The sequence below is a fragment of the Martes martes genome (assembly GCF_963455335.1).
Source record: "Martes martes genome assembly, chromosome: 13".
Lineage (NCBI taxonomy): Eukaryota > Metazoa > Chordata > Mammalia > Carnivora > Mustelidae > Martes > Martes martes.
In genome coordinates this window covers 80,070,733-80,084,805 of record NC_137901.1, presented here as the reverse complement: position 1 = coordinate 80,084,805, position 14,073 = coordinate 80,070,733, and the positions used below count along the sequence as shown (strand labels likewise).

Here is a 14,073-nt window from a genome sequence, read left to right as displayed (position 1 = left end):
TTTTTTGTTTTTTGGTTTTTTTTTGCCTCTTTTCTTAATTCACCTATGATTTAGGGTTGTGGTTCTCCGTTTCTGGTTTGCCTGAAGATCCCTGAGGAAGAGATGCTTGAGCCCCACCCCTGGAAATTTGGGGTAACAGGCAATTGGGGACTTTTTTTTTTTTTTTTAACTCCACAGATAGTCTTGATATATAATACGGGACAAGAGCCACCATCATGGTAAAGAATCAATATTGGAGCCATTGAAAAATGAAAAGCCAGGTAGTATTTTATCAAAATGGTGTTTCTCCTCACTCTTGAAGCCATGTTAATACTTTAATGTCTTGGTTTTCCATAGCATTATTAGCCAGTCTCACAATTCTTGGGCTATAAAATTGGTGAAAAGTGATTCTCTAAAGATAGTCTTACTGATATTTTTGTAGTGTGACCAGGTTTTCCTATGTTACTGTTTCTAGTGTCTTTAGTTTCCTTCCTTCATTCTTGGAATTTGTTTCTGAATTGTCCACCTCTCCATTTGCATGTTTTTAAATCCATAGAAATCAGAACTGGTTCATGTATCCTGGAACTTTTCAGATGGCTGTGTGCTTCAGAGTGGCCTAGGTGGAAGTCCGATAGCACCCTTTAGATGATAAGGTACTTCTCCGCACACTTGCAGCGGGTAATATTGTCTACTTCTATTTATGAGCTGTGGGAAGGGCCAGGTGGGAGTGCTCAAGCCCTGCTGTTAGCATGTGCGTGGTTACTGGGCTAGCACCTCTGTCCAGGATGTGGCTCCACATCCTTGTCAAATCCTGGGTACCTGTAAAAGAATTACATTTCCACCCCAGGGTCAAGTATGCTCATAATGCTTTATCTTTTGTAAGGTGTTTCTCAAGTGATCCATTACTAATAGCAAAGTGAAGTTTATGAATGACTTATTTAACTTTGACTGTACTTTGTTCTGTCTCTTGGTTTAATAATGTCATTCTAACATCATTCCACCTCCTCGAGTGGAGGAAAAGGAAGGAGGTTAGTTAGCTAGAGCTAGACTCCTGTGTCCAGAGTTGTGCATCAGAATCTTTGGGAATGTGTTGAATATAGGACTGTCTTGTAGCACATCTCTTGCTTCAGGAAATTGGGTTGGATTTTTCATGAAACAGACTCTGGGATGAAGTTTTGCCTGCACGTGATTTAGCAGGTTGGCCTTCCCGAGAAGTCCTGAATTGAGGCACGGGGGACAAGCCTCTGTACCTAGGTATTGACTAGTCACTGGATGCAGGCTGCCCTCCAGTGGGGATGTGACTTTGGATGAGGCAGCTTGTTTGACCAAGGTAGTGCTTAGGAAGGGGTGAGCCCATCAGCCAAGAGCAGGCCGCATTCTGAGCATTTGGGGAGGTGAGTGTCATGGACCCAGAACGGGAATCGAGTGATCCATTGCAGCATCTACTGTACGAACCAGTGATCAAAAGTCTTGTCAAAGAGATTCCAAGTGTGCAACGTGAAACTCCAGCCTTCGGTTTCCTGACCTTGTGGGTCTACATAGGTCTAAAGATATGGACCTTCCCTTATCACATTGGTTTCTTTTTTTCCCTGCCACTCCCCAACCACTGGTAGCAACTGGAAAGGTCATTTACAGGAGTCTGGAACTTGATTTGTTAGGGATCGACAATCATTTTGGAGTTAGATGTAATTCGAAGGGCATAATGATTTGAAAGTTTGGCTTTGGCTTTGTAATGTTGGTGTTTACATAATTCAATGCTTTGAAACCATTGTCCCCCAAAACTGAAAAATTCTCAAGACTCATCACAACTGGTACATTAACAATGAGACCAGCATGGCATTTGAGATCATTTGTTGGTATGGGGACCATAACACCCCTGACTAGTCATGTGCACCCTAGTGGCTGCCTCCTTTTCCTTCGCTGTGCACTAGAGCAACCCTTTTTTAGTTGTTATCATGGTATGGCGTCTTAAAATTGCTGATTCTCTTTGAACGGTTCTCTCCAAAAAGATCTATGGTATGGACAGTCCCATTGTTCAGACTCCTGAGTGACTTTGCCTCCACCGTGCCATCCCCTCTCTGCTGTTGCCAGCTGTCCTCTGCTTATGGTAGGACAGGGGGAGACAAAACTCTCCGTGTAAACAAGCTGGTAGAGGAGTCACCTGGAATGTGGACCTAATCAACAAATATTTGTTGAAGGGGAAAAAGGGAGCCAAAGTGCCACTCCAGGAAAAAATATAGCAGTATCAATCAGTTATTGTGTGCTTTGCCCTGGCACTTGCCCCATACCCTTTCCGTGTATTTCATTTTATTCTTGTAACTGCCCTATGAGTAGGTATGCTCTCTCTTTTACAGATGAGGAAGCTGAGGCCCAGAGGTATTTAGCCTGGTCACAGGGCTAGTCAGGTGGCGGAACAGGATTATCTGTTTGAATCTTTGTTCTGAACCTCCATCCCAGAGGTCATGGTGGTTGAGATCAAAGAGGGTGGTGGCAGGGGTGTGTTTCTGCTGGGGTAGAGGCACTGTGTTCCACGTTGAGAATAGAGAATCTGCCATCTGAATGGGCAAAAGAGGGAAGGCTGCTGCCACCACAAGTCTGGTGACTTTTCTACACCAGAGTAACTAAAAATAAAGGGGGGATTTCTCTTACGTTGTTACAGTAGTCCCGCCCAGAAACCAGTTAATAGTCCTAAAGTGGGGACTGATTGAAGAAAGCAGTGCCTGCTGTCTCTAACAGTGTAGAAGCTAGATCTGAGTTCACTTCGCACGAGTACAAGCTTTTCTTTGCTTGAAGAGAAGGAACGTTCTTCTCTTATTTCTCTACCAAGCAGGTAAAATAGGCTTCTTCACCTCACCATAGTCAAATAATCCAAAAGAGAAAGCAGAAGGAAGTCCAAGGTCACAAACGATAGTCTGGTATTGTGTGTGGCTTTCCTCAGCTGGTGGTGGGTGACACCCCTCTCCCTGCACCGTGGTTGTGTTAAGGAGTCTCAGGTTATATCTGGGCCAAGTAAGAAAGTGCTGCTGCTTTTCTTCCGTGAATGAAGCCAATTAGTTATAAGAGGTGACCTAGCCTGACATTAGACTAAGACTTTCCGTTATTTTTTTTGGGCAGGGACCCCTTTGCCTTCTGATTATACTTGCAGATTTTTTTTGCCCCCACCCCCCGCCACGGCCAACATTTCTTTGCTGATTTAACATTCTGTACTGTCTTTGCCCACAGAGAACTGTCAACTCTTGCTCTTTTTCCCTCCAGAGATCCCTTTTGGCTCTCATACTTAGCCTTGCGCTGTTTTTGCAAAGTTGAATACATCTCCTCCTTATGCCTTGCCTTATCTTCTTAGCTCTGAGACTCCTAGATGAATAGAAAAATGATTCCAGAAAAATCTTTACCCTGGATCTTGGTGGTGATTAATCAGTGCTCACACTCCCTTAAGAATGCTGATACTAGGGGCTCCTGGGTGGTTCAGTGGGTTAAGCCTCTGCCTTCGGCTCAGGTCATGATCTCAGGGTCCTGGGATCAAGCCCCGCATCGGCTTTTCTGCTCAGCAGGAAGCCTACTTCTCCCCTCTCTCTCTACCTGCCTCTCTGCCTACTTGTGATCTCTGTCTGTCAAATAAATAAATAAAGTCTTTTAAAAAAAAGAATGCTGAGACTATTTTCAATTTTCAGACTGCAGCCTTACGGTATAGGACTGTTGTATTTGAGTGGTGAATTAATAATTTGCTTGCAACCTGTAAGTCACTGATGTCAGCCAAAGCTTATTAAAAATGAATTTTATTGAGGAAGTTCCATGGAGACAAACAGCCTGCTCTCCCTAACTTTGCAGGAATCCATGCAAAAGGGAGCTTTAGCAGGTGGATTTGGGAACAGAGAGGCACATATATACACTTGGCTTTCTTTCTGCTTCGCACTCCTGTTTCTTTGTGCAACCAGGATCGTCATGACAGCCTTATCTCTCCAATAAAGCCTGTTACCTCATCCCTAATTGCTTATCCAAAGGCAGGCGAGCTCTAATTTCTCCACATTAATAAATGACACCGAAGAAGAACTGCTTTGTTTGCACTGGCTCACTCAGGTTAACCAGTGTGGGCCCCCGAGTGCATCAGGAAACCATGTGTTTCTGCAGTGGCCAAGGGGAGGTAGTGCTCACCTCATTCGAAAGCAGCGTTTCGTTTGTTTACTTCTTGCTCATCTTCATCGCCATGTTCTTTTCCTGATGAAAACACTTTAGTGACCTAGGTCAGCATTTCTCTGGCTGTGGGCGATCACTGACCTCCCAGGCTGGGTGTAGGAGGAGTTGCCCTGGGGGAACCAATGGCCCTCTGACTTCAAGGCTCACTTTCTTGGCTGCCCACCACTCAGCTTTCCTCAAAGGCCAAGAAGCTTTCCGCAGCCTTTGCGCTGCTTCCTGTGGCGTACCCCAGATTGTGGTCTGGCGCCCCTGCTGCTCTTCGAGGTGTTATGGGAAACAGTGTTGTGGATTTTCTGAGTGGATGTGAGGAGGATGGGCTTGTGGCAGGGAGAATTCGGAGTGGCTCTCGGGTTCTGTGACTGCTCCGAGGAGTAGTGAGAATGCGGGGCTCCCCCTGGGACAACCGCACCTCTCTCGTTCCGGCCTAAGAATATCTCTTGCCCTTTGAAGGAGCATTTTCCTACCTCTGAAGTGTAAACTTACTTCCCTTTTCTCTTTGTCCTCAGAATGAAATGGATGATGTGCCCTTCTTTGATATCCAACTGCCTTATGAACTGGCGATCAATATATTTCAGTATCTGGACAGGAAAGAACTAGGAAGGTGTGCACAGGTAAGTGATTAGTAAACTAACATTCCAGATTTCCTTCCACTTGTGACGCAAGAGTAGGCAGCTCTTGGGTAACAGAGATAGACTTGTCAGAATTGCAAAGTTTAAAGAATTAATGAAGTGGATGGCAACTTTCCTTGAGGGAAAGCAACCTTGAACTGGAAGGATTGGGTTCCACAGCACCACTTGGTGTTTATCTTCTTGTGGCCATCTGTTCACGAGCTCTGTTCTCCCTGCCGTCTGAGTTACGGTCGCCCTGTGGCTGACAGCTCTGCTCGGCCTTTATAGAGCTAGCCTGAGCTGTTAATGTCCTCAGCATTAATGCAAAGATGCCAGCCCTTGGTTAAATCAAGCCAGTCGTTAGGTGGGGAGCTGAGGGTCAGCCTGGGGACAAAACAGTGAAGTCATGTGTTAAGCGTATTGTCCAAATGACCCTTTAAAGACTAGAATTCCACTCAGCGAGGTGCGAGGCACGTGAGAACAGACACCCCCTGAGGGAATTGCAGATCTGTGTTCCCCATCTACTGCTTGTTCTGGGGCATATGCCCATGGGGCAGCATGGTGGCACATACCGTCCAGGCCACACTTGACCGTGTACATGTATCACAGGAGATCTTGATAAAATGCAAATTTGGACTCAGGAGGTCTCGGGTAGGGCCCGATATTCTGCATTTCTAACCAGGTAATACCTGTGTGGCTTTGACCACACTTTGAGAGGCAAGGGTTTATCCAATTAAATTAAGTCTCTTTTTCACTTCATTTTGGTAAAGAGTATAATGGGTGAAGTGTATAATTTCTCATAAGTTGAATGTATGATTGCTCACCTTTTGGTTTTCATGGACACCTGTATTCCCCAGAGGAGACTAGAGTATTCATTGTCTATAACTCCCAAAGACTTAATTTGTCTAGTGGCTACCATTTCCTATCCCTGGATTCCAGACTGCCTTTTACACAAGTGTCTACATCCTTAAAGGAAAGGGATCAGTAAAATGGAATGGTACCGGAACTGCATACTAAAATTCTAGGGGGGCCTGACTGGCTCAGTCAGAGGAGCATGCAACTCTTGATCTTGGGGTTGTGAGTTTAAGCCCCAGGTTGGGTAGAGATTACTCAAAAAATAAATATAAAAAATTTGTTGAAAATTTTTAAAAATGTGAAGTTAAAAAGATTAAGGCAGTTTGAGAGGTACAAACTGTAGCCAAATGTAGACTCTAGAGCTTGCTACCTCTAGTAGTTCAATGAAGTCACACAAAATACAAGACAATTTAAAAAAGTTTCTGGATTTATACTATATGAAGCAGTTTGCTTAATCAAAATTTTCTACCTAGATAAGAATTTGAAAGAGCTTTTAGTATTCTTTTTTTTTTTTTCAGGCTTTATTTATTTATTTGACGGAGGAAGCACAAGCAGGGGGAGCATCAGGGAGCCCCGACATAGGGCTTGATCCCAGAACCCTGGGATCATGACCTGAGCCAAAAGCAGACGCTTAACCGACTGAGCCACCCAGGTGCCCCAACTTTTTAGTATTCTTGATTGCCACAATATTAAGTGAGGGTGTTAGCAAGTATTTTTTAATGCAGAGTCTGGAGTCTTCAGGAAATAATGGAAAAAATTATTCTAAGGCTAAAATTCACTAAATAAAAATGTACTGAAATGTAAACCGTGCTCAGAGCCTATCAAGTGCATTAAGCAAGAGTACCTATATTGTCTTCTTCTTTCCCTTGGAAATTGGATTTGTTCTATTCTAACTTTACACTTTGGCCCTGTTCCCAAGAGTCGAAAACAAGGGTATAGCTAAATGAGTCCAACTCCTGGATTTCAGCCTGATGCTGTTAGCCGGAGTCTTGGAACAAGGTCTAATAGCTAGCTGCTTTCCACAAAGTCAGCATTAGATGATAAAATCTTCATTCTTGATAGGGAGCTGCTGTTTAAGGAATCCTTTCTTTTAACACTGCTTTTTGCTCTCCTGCTTTGTAGAGGGCCATGTGGCTTTCACATCTGCTGCTGGTTTTCTCATCCAAAGAGTTTATCAGTGAAAGATAGGATCTAGTGGAAGAAGAGATCCCCCTTTTGGTACAAGGGGGCTGCATTTCAGGATAGATTGGTCATGCTGGTGAGATTATTCTGCAGGTGTGAACGGTTTAATTTGCAACACAGTGGTCCAATTGTCCACCAGAATTTTTCCCTCTTTGGCCAGTTGGATTTGTTTTTTGTTTTTCGTTTCAGCCTAATTTTTAGAGCACACATATAAGCATGAAAATATTCTTAAACAGAACCCCTAAGGTGGCTCTGATCTATGAAGCCAGCATTTTTTTTTTTTAATAGTGCCTTTGCATGAAGAAGACAATGGATGGCTGGTAATGCTTAGAATTGGCTTTGTTTTCTCAAGCATTAAAATACAAGCACCACGTAATAAAAATCAGTAACATTTTCATTTGTTTCTTATGGTGTTTTTACTTTTGAAACCGGGGGAAAAAGTCCTTCTGTTGAGTGAAATGTCCTGCTGCTGTATGATTTGATTTTTAGAGGGGGCTTGCTCTGTCTGTCCCTCTGTCTCTCTCTTCTCTTTTAATCAAGCCGCCTTGGGATTTTAGTGAAATTGGGCCAGTTATAGTAGAATTGGCACCATGAACTATATGTGTGCCCTGGAGAAAACTTGTTTGCTTAGATCTTTATGCCAAATTGGTAACTGACTAACAGTAAGGAACCTGGATTGGGAAGTACTTCTTGAGATTTAATTATGCCACAAAGTATGCTGGAGAAGTGATTTTACTCTTTGTCTCCTTTCTGCATCCCTTTGTTTTCTGCTTTGTAGGTTTTAAGCTTTCAGAACTAAAGTCCCACTGCGTTTGTTTGTGGTCCTTGTGTACTTCTGATGCTGACCTTCCTAGCTCCTTGCTATCGATAGTTGTCTCTTGCGGGATTTAGTGTCCCTGTGGGAGTGTTTCATGCTGAAATGTCTTAAAAACAGTGTGGCTTTTAGTAAGCAAAGTTATGCATTGGGCGATTCCTTGAACAGCTTTATCATTTTGCTACTTATATTTTTATGCTTTTATGTGCGTGTCTGCCCACAGAGTTTCTGGTGCTCTAAAAGACAGTGTTTTTAAGCAGATAACAATTGCAAAATTGTTGAATTCAAAATTACAATTGTTTTTTAATTGGAAGAGTAAGTCTGCTGTTATATTACAATAGGAATTGTAATTCTGAGAAGTAATGGTTTTAGGATTTACTAAGAGTAATTTTTAAAACTTTAAAAAATAATTTTAAATTCATGGGTAGTTGCAAAAGATAGTCTGGAGAGGTCCTGTGTTCTCTTCTCCCGGTTCTCTCATTTGGCAATATCTTGGATACAGAGTAATATCAAAGCCAGGAAACTGACATTAGTACAGTCCATAGAGCTTACCTCTGATTTCGTCAGCTTTACATACACTTATTTTGAGTGGATTTAGTTCTGCCCAGTTTTACCACAGGTGTGGATTTATGTGGCCACACAGTAAAAGTACACAACATTCATCACAAGGATCTTTTGTGCTCCCTCTTATGGGCCGGCCATCTCTGCCCCCACCCCATCTCTAGTCCCTCGCAACCACCAGTCTGTTTTCATCTCTATAATTTTGTCTTACTTTAATTTTCATTTGTTTCACATTTTATGTCTGTTTCCTAAAGTATAACTTTAGAAATCTAGCTGTATAGGTAACAATGTCACATTTTTCAAGTAAGAAGTAGAAAAATGTGCATAAAGGAAGAAATGAAGAAAAATGGGGTAGAGCTGGAGGTTAAAAACTTAAGATGTATGGGAAAATTGACAAACAAGGAGTAGGTGTTACCAAAATAAATCTGGGACTAAAGCCCACTATATTAGATTATGATATTTTTTGTTTGTTTGTTTGTTTGTTTTTTTAAGTAGGCTCCATTTGTGTAGAGCCCAATGCAGGGCTTGAACTCACAACCCTGAGCTCAAGACCTGAGCTTGAATCAGAAATCAGATTCAACTGGGCCACCCAGGCACCCCAGTATTTCAAGTTTTTAAGTAGTCTCTACATCCAACATGGAATACAAACCCATGATCCTGAGATCAAGAGTCACTCGCTCTACCCACTGAGCCACCTGGGTGCCTCTGATAGCTCAGGTTTTAAGGAAAATGTGATCTTATGATCTCCAAATAGGAGCAAGTAAAATCTGAGGTTTTATTTAGCTGAAGATCTTCATGAAGTCTTTAAAGTTGGAAATCTCTAGCCAGGTGCTGCTGCTGGAGTGACCCCCCCCCCCTCCCCGCCAGTAGCCGACCTAACTCTGAAAAGGTAACTGCTGGCAGGGTTCCTTTCATTCTTCTCTCTCTGCTTTGCCACCTGACCCCATCTCCAAGGGAAACATGTGCCTGCGTGGGACTCAGGCATCCTCAGAGGTTTCTTTTTAATTCACCAGCTTGTCATGGCTGCCTCCTTTAAAGGAGGGGTGTGCCTGGGTGGTGCAGTCAGGCAAGTGTCTGGCTCTTGGTTTGGGCTCAGGTCAGGATCTCAGGATCCTGAGATTGAGCCCCACACTGGGCTCCGCTCCTGGTGGGGAGTCTGCTTGAGACTCACTCTCTCTGCCTCTCCCTCTGGCCCTCCTGCTCATGTGCTCTTGGTTTCTCGCATGCACACGCGCGCGCTCTCCGATAAATGAATAGATCTTTTTAAAAAACTTAAAAATGGGGTGACAAAAGCAGCCACTCTGGGAGAAAAGATGAGGAGCTAGATGAGAGAAGAATGGCAGCGCCTCGATAATTATTTGAACTGTGTCCTGGGGACATGAGGTTTTTACACTGCTTACTTCATTTTTTGTGTGCTTGAAGTGGTCTATCATTAAAGTTTACAAGAAGGAAAAACAGCAAGAAGTAGTATTTAACAAGAAAGTCTGAGCCTTTTGAGGGCAGTAGATGCAAGAAGCTGAACAATGAAAAGCATTGCAGTTTAAGTGTTGAATTTTTAAAAGTTGGACTTTTCCACCTCATTCAGCTATTCACAGGGTCTGCTGTGTGCCGTGTACTAGTCTGGAACAGTGCAGCGGAGAACAGAACATAAACTCCCCTCTCAGAGCTTGCTCTCTATGCAGGAAGCACCCAGTTAAGCAGAGTGTGTTTCAGATGGTAGAAAGTGCTATGGAGAAACTCTAAGCCCACAGAGGTGATGTGGAAGACTTCACAGAGAGGGTGACCTTTGGGCAAACACCTAAAGGAGGGAAGAATGAAGTTACGCAGGTCTTTGGCAGAGGCGAGTAGGGAAGCAGAGAGGCCCAGAGGCGGAGCGCACCTGTTACGCTTGAGAAATAGCAGGAAGGTCAGGGCGCCTAGGATGTGGTAGGTGGAGTAACGCCTCTTACCCAGGAGGTCCGTGCCCTAGTCCTCAAAACCTGTGCATATGTTACCTCTTACGGTAATGAATCTTTGCAGATGTGAGGAAGTTAAGGACCTTGAGATGGGGTGGTTATCATGGATGATCCAAGTGTCTCCATGTAATTACAAAGCTCCTTATGAGAGGGAGGCTGGAGGTCAAAGCTAAGATTCTGTGTTGCTGGCTTTGAAACTGGAGGAAGGGCCCACAAAGTCAAGGAATGTCATGTGGCCTCCAGAGGCTAGAAAGGAGACGGAAACAGGTTTTTCCCCGAAGCCTCCAGAAGGAATGCAGCCCTGCCACCTGTACTTTGGTTTTTAGACTTCTGGCCTCCAGAACCATATAAAATACACTTATATTGTTCTTAGCCACTAAATTTGTGGTAATTTGTTAGAGCATCAATGAGAAACCAATAGAGGTGAGGGTATGAAGAACAGATGGGGAGAAAAGGAAGAAGAAAGAGTTAACATGGGAAAAGGCACTTAAATCCATTAAAAGAACCTGAACTTTTATTCTAAAAGAGGTCGGAAGCCATTCAAGTGTTTTGAGCTGAGAAGTGACAAGGTCTGATTTACCTTTTGAGAGGATCATTTTGGCTGCTATATGGAGACTAGAGTGAAGGGGGACAAGGATGCAGCAGAGAGACCAGTGAGAAAGCTACTGAACTAACCCAGACGAGAAGATGTGGCTTGGAGTGCATTGAACCGAGTCAGGACTGCTGAAGGGGCTGGGTATAGGGAGAGAAAGAGGAGTCACCTGGGACTCCAGGGTACTGGGCTTGAACAACTGGGCCAATGAAATCATTGTTACTGACACGGGAAGACAGATGAGAAAGTTTGGGGGGAAGATCAGTACTGGGATGAAGATCAGTAGTGGGATGTGAGGCTAGAGAAATTTGGGAGCTAGCAGCACATCGTTGGTATGTACATATTTTAATAGATTTATTTCTGAGGGGAGAGGGAATATATGTATATATTTTTATATATTTATTTCTGAGGGGAGAGGCAGAGGGAGAGAGGATCTCAAATAGACGCCTTGCTGAGCACGGATCCTGATGTGGGGCTTGATCTCACGACCCTGAGATCATGACCTGAGCTGAAATCAAGAGCCAAGAGCTAGACACTTACCTGAGCCACCCAGGTGCCCCACATCATTGGTTTAATTTAAAGCCAGGAAACTGGATGAGGTCATTAGGGAAGTGAGTGTAGATGGAGGGGGATTTAGGATTTGAGCTCTGTCACATCATGGTGGTTAGAGGCCAAGATGAGGAGTTGGAGAAGGCGTTCCCTGTGATGTGGGAAGAAACCCAGAACACATGGTCCCCTGGAACCAAGGGATAACCTTTTCGAGGAGGAAAAAGTGATCAGTGGTTTTAAGTGTCACCTTTAGTCAAATATGACTGAGAAATGACCGCCAGGTTTAGCAACTTGGAGATCACTGGTGACCTTGACCAGAATCCATGACACGGTGGGGGCGAAAGTGAGCAGGCTCGAGAGTGAATGGGGAGAAAGGCAATACGGAAATCGAGCTAATGAGTGTATGTGGAACTGTCTGTACATGGTATGTCCTCACAAAATAGACTTGATTTGTGAACATGTAACCAGAACAATGAGCGTTTCCCTCTGTTGTGGGCCTCACTGGTAACCCTAATCCAGGCAGAGTTAATAAAGCTAGTTTTAGAGCCAAGAGCTTTTTGTCCCCCCCCCCTTTTTTTAATGCTGCAATTCACAGTGGTGCTATAAAGCAAAATGCTGGAGACACTTTTATTAGCAAATTCTCACAGCTGAGGCTCACTCAGTGGGGCTCTTACTGGGTAGGGCCATTCCAATCCTAGTGTATTAAAGAAAGACCATTAGGCCTTTGGAAAATTCAAGCTTATAAACTTGCTAGATTTAATATAATATAAAAAATCAAAACTATTATCTTTCCTTTCAGTGAGACGTTTTTAAAATTGTGAAAATTTATCTATGTCTTGTTTCTTGTTTTTGTTTTTTTTTTTTCCCGCAGGATTAAAAGACATTCTTAGAGCCTGTCACTTTTGTGCCCCTTTAAAAGAAGGGGAGAGCAAAGGCACCCTCCCTTTACAGTTTGCCAAAGAAATTGTTGGCACATTTCTGCGTTTAATATCTAATTGTAGGTACAGTCCTGATCCCTTTTTTGGAAGTAATTCTCACCTCTAGCTTTTCTGAATCCCTCAAAGAGATGATTGTTTGTTATCCAGGGTTTTAAACTTTATCCTGAATATTGCTTTCCACAGAATAATCCTTGTGATCTAGGGGTTAGCAGTGGGAATGATGCACCGAAACATCAACTTTTTGTTCTCCGTTTTTCATCCCGTAACCCTGTTATACAAATTTCAGATCATGTTATTTAAAGTGACTTGGCATTTTCTTTGAAGCTAATAGAAAAATTTGTTTTCTGCTTCCAGTATTCTCAAGGTCTAATCTATCTCGGACTTCTTGAAAGTCCACTGAAAAGTGCCTCCATTCTAAGTGGCTGAGGACTTTATGGTTTAGTACATCTCCTGAAAACTCATCCAGAATGTTTAATTTAATTGGGATCTTCTAGTTTGTAGTCACTGAGCGTTGGGTTTGGATTTTCTTAAAATGCTGCTGCTGACTGAGTGGCTCCATCTAATAAAAAGCAGCCTGTAGCTAATTTTTAGACTCCCGCATTAAAGATACTGTCCTGTACTTGGGGTGGGGCTTGGGATCCAGTCTATAGCCTCCCTGCCCTGGGGGAGAGGTGTCATGCACAAGGTATCTGGCAGGCAGAGGAGAATTGCCGGTCTTTGTGTCCAGCTCTTCACCCGCTCACCGACAGGCCACGCAGATGTTCTTTCAGGTCGCTTCTGCAGAGCACTAAGGCTTTTGAGACCGTCCTTAGGAAGACTTCAGCAGCCAAATAAGTTTGGGGAATGCAGTGTCTCCTGTCCTTCTGAGAGATCAGCAACACCTGGCCATCTATAAAAGCTCTCAGAAGTTCTTCAGCGAAATAACTCTGCTTGGTTTTTTTTAAACCAGTGTTCCCCAAATTCATCTGACCATGGAATCCTTTTTTTAAGGTGACTTATTAGCCCCCTGAGGAGTTGTTGTTCTACTGAGCATGCTTTGGGAAGTGCCGGTCTATGCAGTAATGCCTACCAATTCTATGATCTCTTAGCTACTCTGAGTCTTTCATCCAGTTAACATTTCATAGTTTTTATAAAATTTTACATTTCATGATGTTTATGAAAAAGGCTCCTCTGGCATCCAAAGATCAGAGTGAGCTGCCCTGGGTTTGGTGAGCACTTTCTGCCCTTGAGGACCTTTTAGGGTCTCTGTGTGTTCGCCTTTCTCTGATACTTTAACCTCACTTCCGGAGGACTGGTAGGGAAGTGCTCTGCTCTGGAACTGTTTGAGTTGTGCCTGGCTCCATCACAGCTGATGTTGGTCTGTTCCTGTCTGTGCTTGATGACTGCCTAGTTCTCAGACTCGCTCTGGCATGGGCAGATGGACAGACACCACTCGTGTCCGGCGCAGGCTCAGCTGCGGCCCAAACATGCCAAAAATCAAACAGTGGTATTCTGTCTAGTCCAAACCAGAGCTCCAGTGTTCCTGAGTCATTACCCCATTCTTCCTTGCCTGACCACTTGTGATCAGATGAGGGTTTGTTTCCTTGATGCCCTTATGCCTCAGATGGAGAAGTTTAGGATGACAGTGTGGTTAAGTGGGTTTGTAACTGATGCTGTGGCCATGCCCGGGGTGGGCTGTTTAATGGATCCATGTCAGCTGAAGGGGGTGGGTGCAGGGAGGGCTCTAGTGGTTTGCCATGGGCTCTGTCCTCAGCCCCATCCTGGTTAACTTTTTTTTTTTTTTTTTAATAATTAAGAGGTAAAGGCCCACAGACCATATTTTGCAGATGACTTATCCATAGAAGAA

At 43.7% G+C, this 14,073-nt stretch overlaps 1 protein-coding gene across 1 annotated transcript in view; it reads left to right on the top strand.

Annotated features, from left to right (window-relative positions):
• The window catches only part of FBXW8 (F-box and WD repeat domain containing 8), a 123,692-nt gene that overhangs the window by 11,107 nt on the left and 98,512 nt on the right, over positions 1-14,073 (top strand). Inside the window, exon 2 of the mRNA XM_080822093.1 lies at positions 4,680-4,784. Within this exon, the coding sequence (XP_080678219.1) occupies positions 4,680-4,784 (105 nt within the window). The remainder of the gene's footprint in view (positions 1-4,679; positions 4,785-14,073) is intronic.